This window comes from Hyaena hyaena, unplaced genomic scaffold (genome assembly GCF_003009895.1).
Source record: "Hyaena hyaena isolate Hyena2069 unplaced genomic scaffold, ASM300989v1 scaffold_2191, whole genome shotgun sequence".
In the NCBI taxonomy this organism is placed as follows: domain Eukaryota; kingdom Metazoa; phylum Chordata; class Mammalia; order Carnivora; family Hyaenidae; genus Hyaena; species Hyaena hyaena.
In genome coordinates this window covers 60,457-77,594 of record NW_024082829.1, presented here as the reverse complement: position 1 = coordinate 77,594, position 17,138 = coordinate 60,457, and the positions used below count along the sequence as shown (strand labels likewise).

Genomic DNA, 17,138 nt, shown 5'->3' with positions numbered 1-17,138 from the left:
ATCAGAAAGCACAGCTTCCCACTACTCAGTTTTGATTTACCTGCACTTTAGGTTACTGATATGCTTTAGCTAACCTTACTCCTGCATCATTAGATGTGGGAGTTTTCTTTGGAAAAATAAAAAAAAATAGGTTGATGCATGTATTTGTAAACTGAAAGTTATTCAATCTATTTGTGACACATCATTAACAACAACATAATAAAGAAGAAAAACTACATATCTTCTGTGAAACCACAAATCTAGATCCGTGTCTGAATTCATTTCTGCTAGTTCATAAACACTGAATTCTGTTTAATTTGAAAAATAAAAACAAAATCTTTTGTTCAACAGTATAGTTTCTTTGTCCTTTGGGTTCTAGATTAAGAAGAAACAGCAGGATGTGCTTGGTTTTCTAGAAGCTAACAACATAGGATTTGAAGAAAAAGACATTGCAGCCAGTGAAGAGAATCGGAAGTGGATGAGAGAAAATGTACCTGAAAACAATCGACCAGCCACAGGGTACCCCCTGCCACCTCAGATTTTCAATGAAAGCCAGTACCGTGGGGTAAGAAACCAATTTAAACTCTTGTTTTATCAAATGGATCGACTACATCCATCCTATCTCCTTCACCTCACCCCCAAATTTGCATACAGCCATTTCTCATGTTCATCTCTTTATACATCCTAGGCAACTAGGATATTTCTTTTTTTCTTTTCTTTTCTTTATTTTTTTTTACAAATAGTTTATTGTCAAGTTGGTTTCCATATAACACCCAGTGCTCATCCCCACAAGTGCCCTCCTCCATGCCCATCTCCCCCTCACATCCCACATCCATCAGTCTTCAGTTTGTTCTCAGCATTCAAGAGTCTCTCATGGTTTGCCTCTCTCCCTCTCCCTCACTATTTCCCCCCTTCTTCTCCCCAGTGGTCCTCCGTTAAGTTCCTCCTAATCCTCCTATATCTGCAAACATATTGTATTTGTCCTTCTCTGCCTGACTTATTTCGCTCAGCATAACACCCTCAAGGTCCATCCATGTTGCTACACATGGCCACATTTCATTCTTTCTCATTGCCATGCAGTATTCCATCGTACAGATAAACCACATCTTCTTGATCCATTCGTCCGTTGATGGACACTTAGGCTCTTTCCATGTTTTGGCTATTGCTGAGAGTGCTGCTATGAACATTGGGGTACATGTGCTCCTATGCATCAGCATTCCTATATCCCTTGGGTAAATTCCTAGCAGTGCTATTGCTGGGTTATGGGGGAGTTCTATTGTTAACTTTTTGAGGAACCTCCACACTGTTTTCCAGAGGGGCTGCACCAGTTTCCATTCCCACCAACAGTGTAGGAGGGTGCCCGTTTCTCGACATCCTCGGCAGCATCTAGAGTCCTCTGATTTGCTCATTGTAGCCACTCTGGCGTGAGGTGGTATCTCAGTGTGGTTTTGATTTGTATTTCCCTGATGAGGAGGGATGCTGAGCATCGTTTCATGTGTCTGTTGGCCATCTGGATGTCCTTTTTGGAGAAGTGTCTGTTCATATCTTCTGCCCATTTCTTTACTGGGTTGTTTGTTTTTCTGTTGTGGAATTTGGTGAGTTCCTTATAGATTTTGGATATTAACCTTTTATCTGATATGTCATTTGCAACTATCTTTTCCCATTCCGTCGGTTGTCTATTACTTTTATGGATTGTCTCCTTTGCCTTGCAGAAGCTTTTCATCTTGATGAGGTCCCAACAGTTTATTTTTGCTCTTGATTCTTTTGCTTTTGGGGATTTGTCAACTGAGAAATTGCTGCGGTGGAGGTCAAGGAGTTTGCTTGCAGCTAGGATATTTCTACTAGGAAGCAAATGGATGAGTAATCCACCCCCACCCCAAGACTTTCTTGTAAATGCATAAATACAGACTTTGGACATATAGTTGCTTTTCCATTTTTTAAAAAAATATTTTATTTTTAAATAATGTCTACACCCAACCTGTGCCTCAGACTCACAACCCTGAGATCAAAAGTTGCATGCTATACTGACTGAGGCAGGAAGGTGTCCTGCCTTTCCATTTCTTCATCTTAATTCTATATGGAGCAATTATATTGTTTCTGCCGTGTCCATGAAGAAGCTCCTGAAAGAAGTCAGATGTTTTACTTATTTAGATTAAAAGTAGATAAAAAAGAGTAATATCTTATTTCCTACCTGAAGCGAGTAATACTTTTACTTTGATATTATTTAAAATCATTGTTGTTGTTTTCTTTTTAATTTAAGAGAGAGAGCAGGGGAAGGATAGAGACAGAGGGAGAGAAAGAATCCCAAGCAAGTTCTGCACTGTCAGCACAGAGCTGGATGCAGGACTCGATCTCACAAACTGTGAAATCATGACCTGAGCCGAAATCAAGAGTTGGAAGCTCAGCTGACTGAGCCACTGAGGGGCCCCTTATTTTGATATTATTAATGAATTTTCATAAAATATTAAGTAAACTATTTGAACTCATATAAGTAACAAGGGAAACAAAAGTTGAGTTTTTGCTTTGTGACTGGTGTTTTCAACTATGCAATCTTTAGTTCATTTAAACGATAAAGTAGTTTTCGTTATTATTTTTTAAGTAACATTTGCAACCTCTGGCAATTTTAGATACTATAGCAAGTACAAGTATAAATAAAACAGTCTTTTCTCTTAAGGAGACGGTTGGAAGTGAGATGGAGGAAGAATCACACACATCTGAAACAATAGGACTGTGGTTATAAATACGTATCCATGTGATGATACAGTACAGAAAGTATATGTGATGGCTATAAGGATTTCTAGTAAAGAATTGTTTGCACTGCTATATCCTCAGAATTAGTATGATTGAGGTACAAATGTATTAGAGCCAGCAATCCAAATCTTCTACTTAATAGGTTTATATGGAAGTAAGGACACTTTTGGGTGGGGATCTTTTTTATGTGCCAATTCAGAAAATCTAGGGAAGGAAGCATGGAAAATTGAGAACTTTATTGGCATAACATATTTTCTCTGTGAATCGAATTTGAGGAGGGTCCGGAATATTTCATCTGTTACTGCTAATGGGGTCAACGTGTAAAGACATACTCTGAAGATAAGCCAAAGGCACTTAGGCTATTCATTTAGATAATGAAACCTCAGTGCCTCTATAATTGAAATTTCTGCAAATTATTGAATCCTAGGAGCTGGAAGAGACCTCAGAGGCCATCCATTCCAATCTAAGCCAGCATATTGTCTTAACTTTTTTGAATCAGAAATTTTAATTCATTTGACTTTGAAAACGAACACCTTTTACGTTATATGGATAACATTTGAGAACATTTGAGAATGTTGAATTGAGAATAGGAATAAGGTATCACTGAGAAATAGGATGAAAAGGACGGGGCAGGAGGTGAGACTCGATAAAATAAATATTTGTTAATGTAAAAAGAATCTAACTTTTATTAAATGCCTGCTGTATACCAGATACTAAGTTAGGAGTTTATTTTTAATGATTTTTTTAAATTTTTTTAAATGTTTGTTTATTTTTGAGAGATGGAGAGACAGACCACGAGCAGGGGAGGGGCAGAGAGAGGGAGACACAGAATCCGAAACAAGCTCCAGGCTCTGAGCTGTCAGCACAGAGCCTGACGCGGAGCTCGAACTCATGAACTGTGAGATCATGACCTGAGCCAAAGTTGGATGCTTAACCGACTGAGCCACCCAGGGGCCCCGTAAGTTAGAAGTTTAATAACAATAAGAATTAAGATTTACCCCTATACAGACTCATAGGGAGAAGAATATATAGTAACCATTCATAGAAAACATACGTATGATATGTCAGGATTGTGCTACATGCTTTATGTGTATTAGATTAGTTAGGTCTCATACTAATCCCATGAGGTAGGTATTGTTATTCCTGTATTATAGATGAAGAAATTGAGGCTTTGAAGAAAGTTAACTGACTTGCAAAACGATACAGCTAGGATTTAAACCTAAATTTGTTTTATTCATAAGCTCTTACTTTTTCTGTTGAAACACTGTGTATTTCATTTTCCTATTTATGAAAGATTCCATCTTCATTCTTTTTTTCCTCTCCATTCTGTATTATGAGGGAGGCTGACCTGAGTAAATTACATTTCCCAATCTCCATTGCTGATTGGCTACCTATTAGGTTTGGCCAATAATTGGAGATATTTGTTGGAAGAGTGGAAGACAGAGGGAGGAAAAGCCAAGATATTCCTCTCCTTCCTGCTTCTGGAAGTGTCCATGAAAGTGTCTATGTCTCCTTTGTGATACCACATGTCTCAGATCCTGGGTTTTGTAATATCATCTTCTCTGCTTTTTCCTTTAACCTGTAGCTGTGGTAGCAGCTTCTTGCTGTCGTTAATCCTTAGGTTGCCTTATCATTTCCTGTTTGCCTTTCATCAGTTGCTTTGCAAATAAGTCCTTCATATTAAATTCCATTGCTTAAAATGTCTCAAGGTTTCAGGACATCTAGGTGGCTCAGTCTGTTAAGCACCCAACTTCAGCTCAGGTCATGATCTCATTGTTCATGAGTTCGAGCCCCACGTTGGGCTCTGTGCTAATAACTCAGAGCCTGGAGCCTGCTTTGGATTCTGTGTCTCCTCTCTCTGCCTTCCCTGCTCATGGTTTTTCCTCTCTCTCTCTCTCTCTCTCCCTCAAAAATAAATAAACATTAAAAAATATCTCAAAGTTTCTCAACCTTGGCACAACTGACATATTGGGATGGACAAATCTTTATTGTGGAGGGCTTCCCTATGCACTGTAGGAAGTTTAACAGAATTCCCGGCTTCTGAGCGCCAGTAGCACCCTCCCAGTTGTGAAAAACCAAAAATACCTCCAGACTTTGCCAGATGTCCCTAGGGAGAAAATTACACCCTGTTGAAAATCAATGATCTATGGCTTATGTTCTTATTTCCAGACTGGAATGTGACTGAAACAATTACCCTACCACATAGATGAGACACTATTATAGAAGGTACAATATTTATAAGAATAATCTTGGTTCTGAAAGAGCTTCTGCTATGTATATGAAGAACTGAAGCCTTTTGATGAAATAATAATTAATGTGATATCAGTATATGATAGAATACATTCTGGATTAATGTTATTGGAATCCCAGAGGTGTAAACAAAATATCTGTGTTTTTCCTCAAATGAATTTCTATAGAAGAAGCAGACTATGTCACAATCTCTTTTTTTTGCTCTTTGTAAATATTTTAAATTTGCCTTCCCTAGGGTTGAGCTATGTATAGATATGAAGATCTTAATAATTTGTTTATTCTTGGGGCACCTGGGTGTCTCAGTCAGTTGAGCGGCCAACTTTGGCTGAGGTCATGATCTCATGGTTCATGAGTTCGAGCCCCACATTGGGCTTACTGCTGTCAGCACAGGGCCTGCTTTGGATCTTCTGTCCCCCTCTTTCTCTGCTCCTCCCCTGCTCGCTCTCTTTCTCTCTCTCTCTCAAATAAATAAAACATTAAAATTAATTTAAAAATATTTTGTTTACCTTGTAATCTTAGCACCAAAAAACTGGCATGTAGTAGGTGCTCAATACTTATTTACAGAACAGATTAATTGATCTGGCTTTATTAAGAAACTGGTGATGTACTTTTGTCTCAGAGTTAAAAACCTGTTTGTGCTTGCTACGTCCAGGGCCAAAAATAGATAAGATACTTTGATCCAGGGCACCTGGACGGCTCAGTCTATTAAGCGTCCAAATCTTGATTTTGGCTCAGGTCATGATCTCACGGTTTGTGGAATCAAGCTCGGCATTGTACTCCGTGCTGACAGTGTGGAGTCTGCTTGAGATTTTCTCTCCCTCTCTCTCTGTCCCTACCCCCTCAAAAGAAATAAACATTTACATATATATATATATATATATATATATATATATACATACTTTGATCCCAAAATACTTCAACTAGAGTTTCATTTTATGATCAGATTTCAATATAGTTGACCTATTTTCTTTCACATGAACTTAAGAACTGACATGAATTTTTTTTGTTACTTTGAACAAAAGGTAAGAAATACCTCTTCTATGATTGTTGGACTCTTTCAACTAATATTTTTAGTTTACTTCCAAGTGCTTGGGTTTAGAAATGATGTATGTTGCTTGTATATTGTTTATCTTGAGTAGTTTAAAGGTCATGTGTCTCAGTATGAAATTGTTATCCATATCCAATTAGTTTCACTTTCGAACAGTGAGCTCAAAGAGTGAGCTCATAGGAGGCTGTTCATATGTGCTTACTGTGTAGTAGGGTTTATTCCTTTGTCAGCATTTAGGGTACATGATAAGATGCTTTCAGTCAATCCTTGGGAAATTCCAGTAGGGTTAAACAATTCTGACTGTGTTAAAAGAATTCCTAAATAAGAGAGAGAAACTCTGATGTTTTTTGGCATGAGGATCCAATTTACGGTCATCCATGGCTTGAGATATCCTCCAAGTACCAAGAACTCTACATATATCTAAACCTTATATCTCCAGATCCTCCAAGTACCAGGAATTACTCATACACATACAGAACACTGTAATTGATAATCTTTTGGTGAGGAAGTCTCTAGAAAAATCAAGAAATTATGAGTGCTTTTCACCTCCAATAAATCAGCCAAAATGCCAGGCTTATTTCTATGTGTTTTAAATTAAACAAAGTAAGGCCAGGTATAGACAATGGCTGTTTTCTAAGTAGATTTGCTATTGATATGTCATAGTCAAATTTAGGCAATTCTATTTGTTACTTTTTTAAAAAAATAATGTTTTATTTATTTCTGAGAGAGAGAGAGAGAGAGAGCGAGCGTGAGCAGGGGAGGGTCAGAGAGAGAGGGAGACACAGAATCTGAAACAGGCTCCAGGCTCCAAGCTAGCTGTCAGCACAGAGCCCGACACAGGGCTGGAACCTACGAACCTTGAGATCATGACCTGAGCCGAAGTCAGACACTTAACCAACTGAGCCACTCAGGTGCCCCTATTTGTTACTTCTAAAGCATGCTTGGTGGCTTAGAAGATGACAGTAGGAAGCCCAAACAAACTCAGTCATCTGATCCTTTTCATGGATCCCTGAAAGGAAACTTTTTAGTGGTTCGTTTGTTCTTCTGGTCATATTTTATGAAAATCTCATTCCCTTCCTCCAAAAACAGCACAGATTTATTACTCTTATGATACTGGGCATATCTTGCTAAAATCTGTTCTACTCTAGGTTATGAGGATAACTCTATCTTAATAAATAATAAAAGAGAAATAATGGGGAATGGAAGTAATAGCCTCCTACGAGAAATAAGCAACTTCTCACTGGCAAATAGTTGGCTACTTTAGCTGTGGAGAAAGCTACTTGGCCTGAGGCAGATTTAAAGCCTGTGTTATATGGAATAAGCTATTTTGCAGTTTCTGCCCCACAAAATAGCATATATTCTAACCCACATTAAATGGGATCTAATATGCCTTGCCTCTTTACTACTTTTCCCAGAATCCTAGCATTATGGAAATTAGATAGCCTATATTCCACCACACCCCCCACCAAAGAAGGTTCACCAATCAGTTAGTTTTGAATAAATTTGCTGGTTACATATTACTTATTTTCCTTTCCTTCTTTTCATTAAGGACTATGATGCCTTCTTTGAAGCCAGAGAAAATAATGCTGTGTATGCCTTTTTAGGCTTGACAGCCCCACCTGGTTCAAAGGTATGATTCCTTTTCTTCCTTGCTTTATTAGTCATTTTATTACTGCTGGATTTTTTAGTCAGTGAGATTTCCACGTTTACTATGTATTCAGGTTAAGCTAGAGGCAGTGTAACATAGCTGATAGGAAATGTTCCTTCTCTGCATGCATTTAATTCCTGGTAGGGCAGACAGATGTGCATAATCAAATACATAAAGTATGTGAGTGGGAGGTAGGTAGAGTGACTTCCCCATCAAGTTACCCAAAGCAGTAAATTTCTCATTGTCCCATTCATAAATAAATGGTTACGAATTTTAAAGACACCATTATTTCAGCTATCATGCATGGTTTTACATAAACAGAGCACATCTTAGTTCATAGTAATCTTCTTGGCAGCATCTGTTGTCATTGTGTGAGAGTAAATGCTAGAGTCGTCCATTCAAATTAACTAAGAGCATTTGAGTTTCTAAATGGGTCACTAAATTGCTGGCTAAATTTGGGGGTTTCTCCCTGCCAGAAACAAGTAATTTTTCAAATGGTAGTATTTCCAGGGGAGATCAAATTAAGAAAAGAATCAAAAATTAAATTGCCTTTTTAATGAAATATCTCAAAGCTATGGGCTTTAAATATACCTTTGCTTTTTACCATAGGTCTTTTCTTTTTTTTAATATTTTTAAATGTTTTTTTTTATTTTTGAGAGACAGAGCATGAGAGGGAGAGGCAGAAAGAGAAGGGGGACAGAGGATCAGAAGCAGGTTCTGCACTGACAGCAGCAAGCCTGATGTGGGGTTCAAACTCATGAACCACAAGATCATGACCTGAGCTGAAGTTAATTGCTCAATCGACTGAGCTACCCAAGCACCTCATGCTTTTTACAATAAGTCTTTTCTACACAGGCTGGCCCTTGTTCTGTAATTTTATGTTTTGTTCTTAGCAACTAATTTTATAGTAAGTGGATTCTGTGAACTCTAGCTCCTTCTCCAATTTTGAGAATCTGTTATTACTTGTTTTCAACTAGAGACAATTTTCTAACATTGTTGTCTGACTCACTGTGAAATTCTATTTCCTTGCTGATATTCTTTTCTCATGAGTAAAATGTCTTATTTTAGGCTTTGTATAATTTAAGTTGAAAGAAATGTTAGAGGAGACATTTTTGTTTAATCAAGCTAATAAACCCAAGTTATATCATTGATTTCATTTCAGGTAAGAGGAAGTATGAAAGGAAGGATAATCTGCTTTCTGTGACTGATTAGTCCTTCTTAGTTAAAAGTAGGAATCATTCATTCATTTATTCATTAGGCCAGTTATTAGTGTCAAACACTAATTTGACATTGATGGTGAGACAAATATGGCAAATACAGCATAGTCACTGCCTTAAAAATGTTTTTAATCTAGTGAAGGAAAAGTATACAAATAATTACACAACAAATATGACTACAAATAATTATAATCCAACACATATTACAGTAATTTCTGTATGCTATGAAAAAGGTGCCATAAGCACCCAGAGAAAATAATAATAAAATATTATTAAGGAATTTGGAGAAAGTTTCACAGAGGAAGTGGCATTTGAGCTGTTAGGGATTTAAAAATACTGAAATGGCACTAAGGCGTCTTTCACAGAGGCAGAACAAGAACCACTGCATGTAGCTTCACATGATGGTATGTTCAGGGAGCAGAGTGTAGTGCTGCATGTCTCTATAATAAGGCATATTTAATAGAGGATGTGAGATTAGCCAAGTAGGTTTGGACTAAATTATGAATGCAGTGTTAGGTACTTTTGGCTTCATCCTCTAGGTATCTAAAAGCCATGGTAGGAAAAGGGGGAAGACAGTGATAAGATTATATCTGTATTTTAGGATGTGATTTGATCTGTGTCTTAAGAGAATAAATTTGAAAGTTGTGTGGATTATAAAACATTGGAGAAATGAGATTTTAGAGATAGGCATACCCATTAGAGGGTAACTTAGAAGTCCAGAAAACTAATGAAGAGGGCCTAAAGTGGTACTGTAGCCATGGAAAAGAAAAGATTAATTTAGGAGATATAGAAAACTCATGTATGATAAGATGTAGCAGTTTATGAGATGCTTGTGTATGTAAATAACTAGGAAGAAGTGAAGCTATATACAGGGCTTCTATCCTAGCAATCAGGAAATAAAACAAACATCATGTAGGAAACAAAAAAGTGAGGATCCAGGGGAGGAATTAGTCTTGAAAAGGAGAGGACATGCTGTTTTTTTCTGAGACTGGAGCGAATAAGGAGAGAAGGATAAAAATAGAAATTTTATACTGCAAGGAGATTAGAGAAGTTCACATTAGAAAATGTCTTATCTTTAATGTAAGGTCATCTGCTAGGTGTAATGGGAAATTAAACGTATTAGAACTTTGAGGAGGATTGAAAACAATCCGGTTGTTGAAAATAGGCTAAAGAGTAAGTTAAGATTGTGAATGGAAGTATGGCTGAGCAAAATAGAGGGTCCATCTAGAGTTGATGAGTTCATAGTGGAGCTTGTCAGCTTATAGTTTTTTTTTTCCATCTTTATTTAAGCCTAGGAGTAGGAATAAAGTAAAACAACAGTACATGTTTGCAAGGAGAGAGTTGATAGATTGGGGTAATAAGAAGAGATCTGGAAATAACAGTGGAGTTAAGGGAGGATTGGTAATAAGAAGAGATCTGGAATTCATTTATTCATTCATTTATTTATTTATTTATTTCTACATACTTGAGTACATAGTTGACACACAATGTTACATTAGTTTCAGGTGTACAACATAGTGATTCAACTTCTGTATAAATTATGGTAAGCCCACAAGTGTAGCTATCATCTGTCACCATGCAACATTATTACAATATTTCCTATGTTCTGTATGCTATGTCTTTTATTTGGTGATAGGACAGTTTTGACTGTTAGTATTTAATAGGTTTTTCTCCAAGACTAAAAGTGAAAATTTGATATCAGAATGATGATTTTTCTATTCTTCAGGTCAACTTTCAGAGTATTTTCCCCCCTTTAATTTAACAGGATAATAAGCCTTCTAGAAAGAACTGAAAATGGAAAGTATACAAAATAAGAGGTGACTGTAGCTTAGTCAGTTAAACATCCAGGTCTTGATTTCAGCTCAGGCCATGATATCATGGTGGTGAGAGCCCACATTGGGCTCTTTGCTGATCATGGAGCCTGCGTAAGATTCTCTCTCTTTCTCACCTTCTGCCCCTCCCATGCTCATGCTCATACACACTCTCTCAGAAAAAGAGAGTATACAAATCAAGAAATACAACTAGTTAGGGGGTGCCTGGGTGGCTCAGTTGGTTAAGTGTCCAAGCTCAGGTCATGATCTCAGGGTCTGTGGGTTCGAGCCCTGTACTGGGCTCTGTGTTAACAGCTCAGAGCCTGGAGCCTGCTTCGAATTCTGTGTCTCCCTGTCTCTGTTTCTCTCTCTCTCTCAAAAATAAACATTTAAAAATTTAAAAAAAACCAAAATACCACTAATTAACCCACATTAGAAAAATGCTTGACAATAAAGACATGTTATAAAATGAGATTCAATTTTGATCGGTGAAATTAGTAAAGATATCAAAGGATAATACTCAGTGCCAAGAAGGATGCATTGAAATGCTGGTTGTAGTATGAATTGATATTATTTTGAAAACCATAATGACAAAAAGATATCAAGGACCCTAAAATGTTTATAGTCCTTCACCCAGTAATTTCACATGGGGTATTATAGTCTAATGAAATAATTCTATACAAGGAAAAAGTTTTATGGATAAAAACATAAATCAAAACGCTATCTACAATCCTAAAACTTTGGAAGTAGGTTAAATGTCTAAAAGTAGGGTCAACCAAATTAAATAATGAACTTTATGGATAAAAGTGTTTCAAAGTGTTATATATAATCCTGAAACTTTGAAAACAATTTAAATGTCTACTAATAGGGTCAACAAAAATAGTTTATTCACTGAAAGAAGTAGTGCTTTCATTAAAGATACATTATAATTTGGTACATAATTGTTTTACTTAATACTCTGTTAAGAGATTGAACAGAACCATAGACAAACATGTACATTTTTCTCCCTTATTTACTTTCTAAATAATTAGCACACATTCTCTTTACATTTAAAAATTATTCAAAACCAATTCAATGGAGAACTTTGTATTTAAAATTATCTTGTGACAAATATTTCCACAAAACAAGGAATCCTCCTGTGGAAGATAGTTTTTATATTATTTTGTATACTGGATGCAGTCAAAACAGGGTATATTTAATATTTATTTTCTTAATACTAGCATTTCTTAGGATTAGCATTTCTTTATAGGAGGTGATGGTTTTCAGATATGAAGTAAAATAACTTTTTTTACTAAAAAAGAAAAATCTGGTGATGTTCATGTTGAGAAAAAAATCACTGACCCATTGGGGCACATGGATAGCTCAGTCAGTTAAGCATCCTACTTCAGCTCAGGTCATGATCTCAGTTTGTGAGTTTGAGCCCCACGTGGGGCTCTGTGCCAACAGCTCAGAACCTGGAGCCTGCTTTGGTTCTGTGTCTCCCTCTCTCTGCCCCTCTCCCACTTGTGCTCTATCTCTCTCTCTCTCTCTCTCAAAAATAAAATAAAAACATTAAAAAAAATCATTGACCCATGGTCACTAGTAGTATGTTGAGGGAGTAGAGAATGCTGGTTAGAGAAATGTTCTCACTAGCTTTGGTTGAACCATCCTGCTTCAGAGAGGGACAGTGGAATCTGCCTCTGCTGTGAGATTTGAAGCATTCCTATTATTTTACCAAATCTCCAAGAGGAATTTTATATTAATATCACTTAGCTGTGATTTTGGTCCTAGTTACTAGACAAAAAGCGGAGAAGAGAAAAGCGGGAAAGAAGGATGGATGCCTGCAATGGCCAAACACTGAGTTAGACTCTTCACATACAACTAATTTTATCCTTATACCATCATTATGAGCTAGGTGTGCTCAATAGCATTTTATAAAAAAGGAAACTGACGCTCAGATAGTTTAAGTAATTTGTCCAAGGTTACATAATTATAGAGTAACAGAGCTGAAATTTGAACTCAACCAAGATTATCTAATGCAAAATCGGTACATTAATGGAATGATGTTTATATTAGGAATGAAAGGGGATGATACCCTCATATGCCTATTTCCAAATCTCTCAGGTTGATTAGATAATCCTTGAACTATACATATTGGCTACTTACATATTTTGGCACAATTTATATATTCGATGGATAAAATATAATTAGAAAACTAAATAATTTACTTTAAATATAATGCATTACTGTAAAGATATATTACAAAAAGTTTCTTATAGCATTTTTGTTTTGGATGTCTGTGCCAATAATTTCTTCCATTAAAAGGAATAACTGAGAGCTAAAGGATTTATGACTAATTACAGCAAAGAGTGACAGGATGTGACTTAAGGGAATTAGGGTGTTTCCAAAATACTAGTTACCAGAGGCATTAGATGTGCATAAAAAGAAAGACGTCGCATTAGGACATATTAACATTTTTGTTTTAATTTTTATTATTATTTATTTTTTTAGAGAGGGAACACAAGTCAGAAAGAGGGGCAGAGGGAGAGAGAGAGAGACAGAATCCTAAGCAGGTTCCACACTTAGTACAAAGCCATATATAGGGCTCGATTCCACGACCCTGGATCATGACCTGAGCTGAAATCAAGAGTTGCACGCTCAGCTGACTGAGCGACCCAGGCACCCCATATTCACATTTTATATAACTACTTCCCCAAATACATGTGCTAAGCCTTTGAGGGTTCTTAGTGTAAAATTCATTATGTTGTGAGGAAATTCTCAAAAAGTTCCATAAAATGAAAGAAAATGCATAATAACGGTCTAAGATATTGTCATTTTGACAACCAAACATGATGTTTAATGTTTTAAAAGAGCTTAGAGTTTTTTTTCCCCCTAGGTTTCTGAAGGTAGTATTTTACATCTTTTTTTGTTGAATACGTATCAAGAATGAATTACAGGGACTCATAGGTGGCTCAGCTCGGTCAGTTGAGCGTCTGACTTCAGCTCAGGTCATGACCTCATGGTTCATGAGTTTGAGCCTCGCATCAGGCTTTGCACAGACAGAATGGTGCCTGATTTGGATTCTTTCTCTCCGTCTATCTCTGCCTTTTCCCTACTGTGCTATCTCTCTCTCAAAAATAACTAAACATTATTTTTTAAAAATTTAAAAGAACAAATTACAGTGTCCTCTTTGGTGTCCTTCTTCCTTTCATTTCTACCTTTTTTGTTTTGTAAGAATCTACCATCTTTCTATTTTGCTTTTTCCCCTTCTTCTGGGCATAGTATCAGAGGCTCATTTTGTGTGTTTTTTAAAATTTTTAATATTTAATTTTTTTAAAAAATTAATGTTTTATTTATTTATTTTAATTTTTAAAAATGTTTTTATTTATTTCTGAGAGAGAGAGAAAGAAAGTGAGCACCGGAGGGTCAGAGAGAGACAGACAGACAGAGAGAATCTGAAGCAAGCTCCAGGCTGTGAGCTGTCAGCACAGAGCCCGATGTAGGGCTCGAATCCACAAACTGTGAGATCATGACCTGAGCCAAAGTTAGTCGCTCAACCGACTGAGCCACCCAGGTGCCCCTATTTAATCTTGAGAGAGAGACACAGAGAGAGAGAGAGAGAGAGAGAGAGAGAGAAAGCAGAAGTGGGGAAGGGGCAGAGAGAGAGGGAGACAGAGAATCAGAAGCAGGCTCCAGGCTCTGAGCTGTCAGCACAGTCTGATGCAGGGCTCGAACCTACAAACCATGAGATCATGACCTGAGCCAAAGTTGGCTGCTTAACCAACTGAGCCACTGAGGCGCTCCCAGAGGCTCATTTTGGAGTATTCAGCTGCTCTCACTCCTCCTGTGACTACCAAGTATTCAATTTCTGGCAGGTGTTTAGAATGATATTGTCAAGTATGCATGATTTCTACAACTTAACTCTGAAATTTCTTTCACCAGAGTCACTCTTACCACCCATCTTTAGTTCCATAAACTTCCCTTGAAGTGGAATATGGTAGGTTCCAGAGCATACCTATGCTGGAAATACTCATTGCCCAGAGGAGAAGAAAGACAACCTGACCTTTTTTCCTGCCTACTCTTGTAAAATTTAAAGCAACAACATTTTAATAAATAGTACATTTTCTAAGTAATTTAAACTTTAAACAAAAAAAACTAACTTGTAAACTTTAGGTGACAATGTTTTTGAACACTCAATTTTTGGTGACAAATCACAGAAAAAGAAAATCATCCTTTTTTTTTGTTTCAACTGTACTTGGAAATCACTTGCTTTTATGGAATTATTTCACACAATTAGTAATGATTAGGCAGTCTTCTATTACATCTGCTTCTAAGCAGAAGTTTCTATATTATAGTTTTTCTATTAAGAATTTTCAAGCAGTCTTCTCTGAGAGCCATTTGTTTTTGTTTTTGAATATTCTTAATAATTTGAGCTAATATAGTCTAACCAAAATGTATATGGATGTCTGCTTTGTGATATTTAAGTAAACATTTTGTTTGTTTTTTCATTTCAGGAAGCAGAAGCTCAGGCAAAGCAGCAAGCATGAACCTTAAGAATTCTGCCTTAAGCATCCTGAAAAAGGAATCTCTATTCCTCTCAAAATTATCTTCAAAAGAAATCAGCTTAATGTTGAGATAATAGATTATTTGGTGTTTTCACATGCAAACAAACAAAATAAATATATAATTAAAATGTGAATATTATGATGAGGAGAATGAGAAGTGAACATAAAAATTTTAGATGTCATGGAATAGTATTGTTATCTGCTAAGGCATTTTATGTACTTCAGTGATTTTAAAAAAGAAAGACCTGTCCCTTTTCTGGTATTTTTATTGCAGCTTTTAAAACATAGAGAGTGAGGGGCACCTCGGTGGCTTAGTCAGTTAAGTGTCAAACCTCAGCTCAGGCCATGATCTCACGGTTCGTGGGTTCGAGGCCTGCATCGGGCTCTGTGCTGACAGCTAACTTAGAGCCTGGACCCTGTTTCAGAATTTGTGTCTCCCTCTCTCTCTGACCCTCCCCTGCTCTGCTGTCTCTCTCAGAAATAAAAAAAATAATAATAAATTTAAAAACAACAACAACAAAAAAAAAGAGGAGTGAAAGAATCTGTCTCTTGTTCCTAAATTGCCTCACTAATTTTAGTTAACAAAAATATGTACCCTTTGTATAACATTATTGTGATTAAAAAACAGTTGCAGGTAATTTTTAAATGTTAGACATTGTAATTTCTTATGGTAATTGTAATATTCACATCATTTTGTAATTGAAACTTTAATGTACTAAACATGTTTTTGAGGCTTCTAAATGTAACCTTTTATTGTTTATTTCAGTGATGAGAACAGATGACTTCCCCCCAAAAAAAACACACAGATACATTCAATTTACAAGTTCCTTGCTTAACTGCACAGCTATGATGGAATTATGTTTCTAAGTTGCTTGCCTCAGTGAATATATATATATATATATATATATATATATATATATATATATGCTATGAAAGTGGGATAGCATGTAAGTTTAAATGGCATTCTTCTGCAAAAAGCTTAGACTTCTAATTAGCTATTATAAAATAGGTTAGCACACTGTGCCCAAGACTGGTTTTCCTTAGGTCTTTGCTAAAAAAATCTTAGTGGTTCACCCTTTTAAAACCATTTGTGGTCATGAATGACACTACCTCTCAGATATTTGACATGTCTGTTTCAGCTTGGGCACATATTGTATGAATATGTTAATCTAAGCAGAGAGAAACTTTTCTATGCTTTTATTAAAGTGAATAGCGCAAGTATCAAAGAGTCAATTTTTAAAATGTTAATTATGAAAACTTCTAAGAAAACAAACACATTATGGCTTAATTACTTACTGAGAAGATATACATATTGTACCTTGGTTCCACACTACTTTATTACTTAAAAAAGAACACCTTTTTCTTTAAATTACTTTATCATATCATTTGATGTATGCAAGTCTGTGCTCTATGTTAAAATCAACATATAATGAAGACATGGCTTTGTTTACTGAGATTCAAACTTAATGCGATGCTTTAAAATAAACTCAGTTCCTTTAGAAACATAATTTATGTGTTCCTGGAGTTTCCAAATAGTATAATAGTAATTTGAGATGAGTAATACATGTTTCAGAAAATGGGAAAAAAGACAAAAAAATAACAGAAAGAAAATGGTTTGAATGCAATTTCTAAATTTCCTTTTTAGGATTCTAAATTTTGCTATATACACTAGAATCAAACAGAATTATTCCATTGTTTTGTCTACCAAAAATATGCCATAGAGAACTCTAGAGAAAACAGGGTGCCTTGTAATTGATTCTGGAAAATGCTAGAAAAATGTTTGGTCAGTATTTTCTCCTGAGTTTTATTAAATGCTGATTGATGAAGTTTTGGGGTGTTGGGGAGTTCATGGGGTCCAGAGCCAATTGCCGGGAAAGAATTCATGAAGAT

At 36.2% G+C, this 17,138-nt stretch overlaps 1 protein-coding gene across 1 annotated transcript; it reads left to right on the top strand.

Moving 5' to 3' along the window:
- Nucleotides 1-349: 349 nt before the first annotated feature.
- On the top strand, nucleotides 350-15,532 carry SH3BGRL (SH3 domain binding glutamate rich protein like). Its single transcript, XM_039225471.1, has 3 exons — nucleotides 350-544; nucleotides 7,578-7,658; nucleotides 15,198-15,532. The coding sequence occupies exons 1-3, from the start codon at nucleotides 458-460 to the stop codon at nucleotides 15,228-15,230; spliced, it is 201 nt and encodes a 66-aa protein (XP_039081402.1). The 5' UTR covers nucleotides 350-457; the 3' UTR covers nucleotides 15,231-15,532.
- Nucleotides 15,533-17,138: the final 1,606 nt, after the last annotated feature.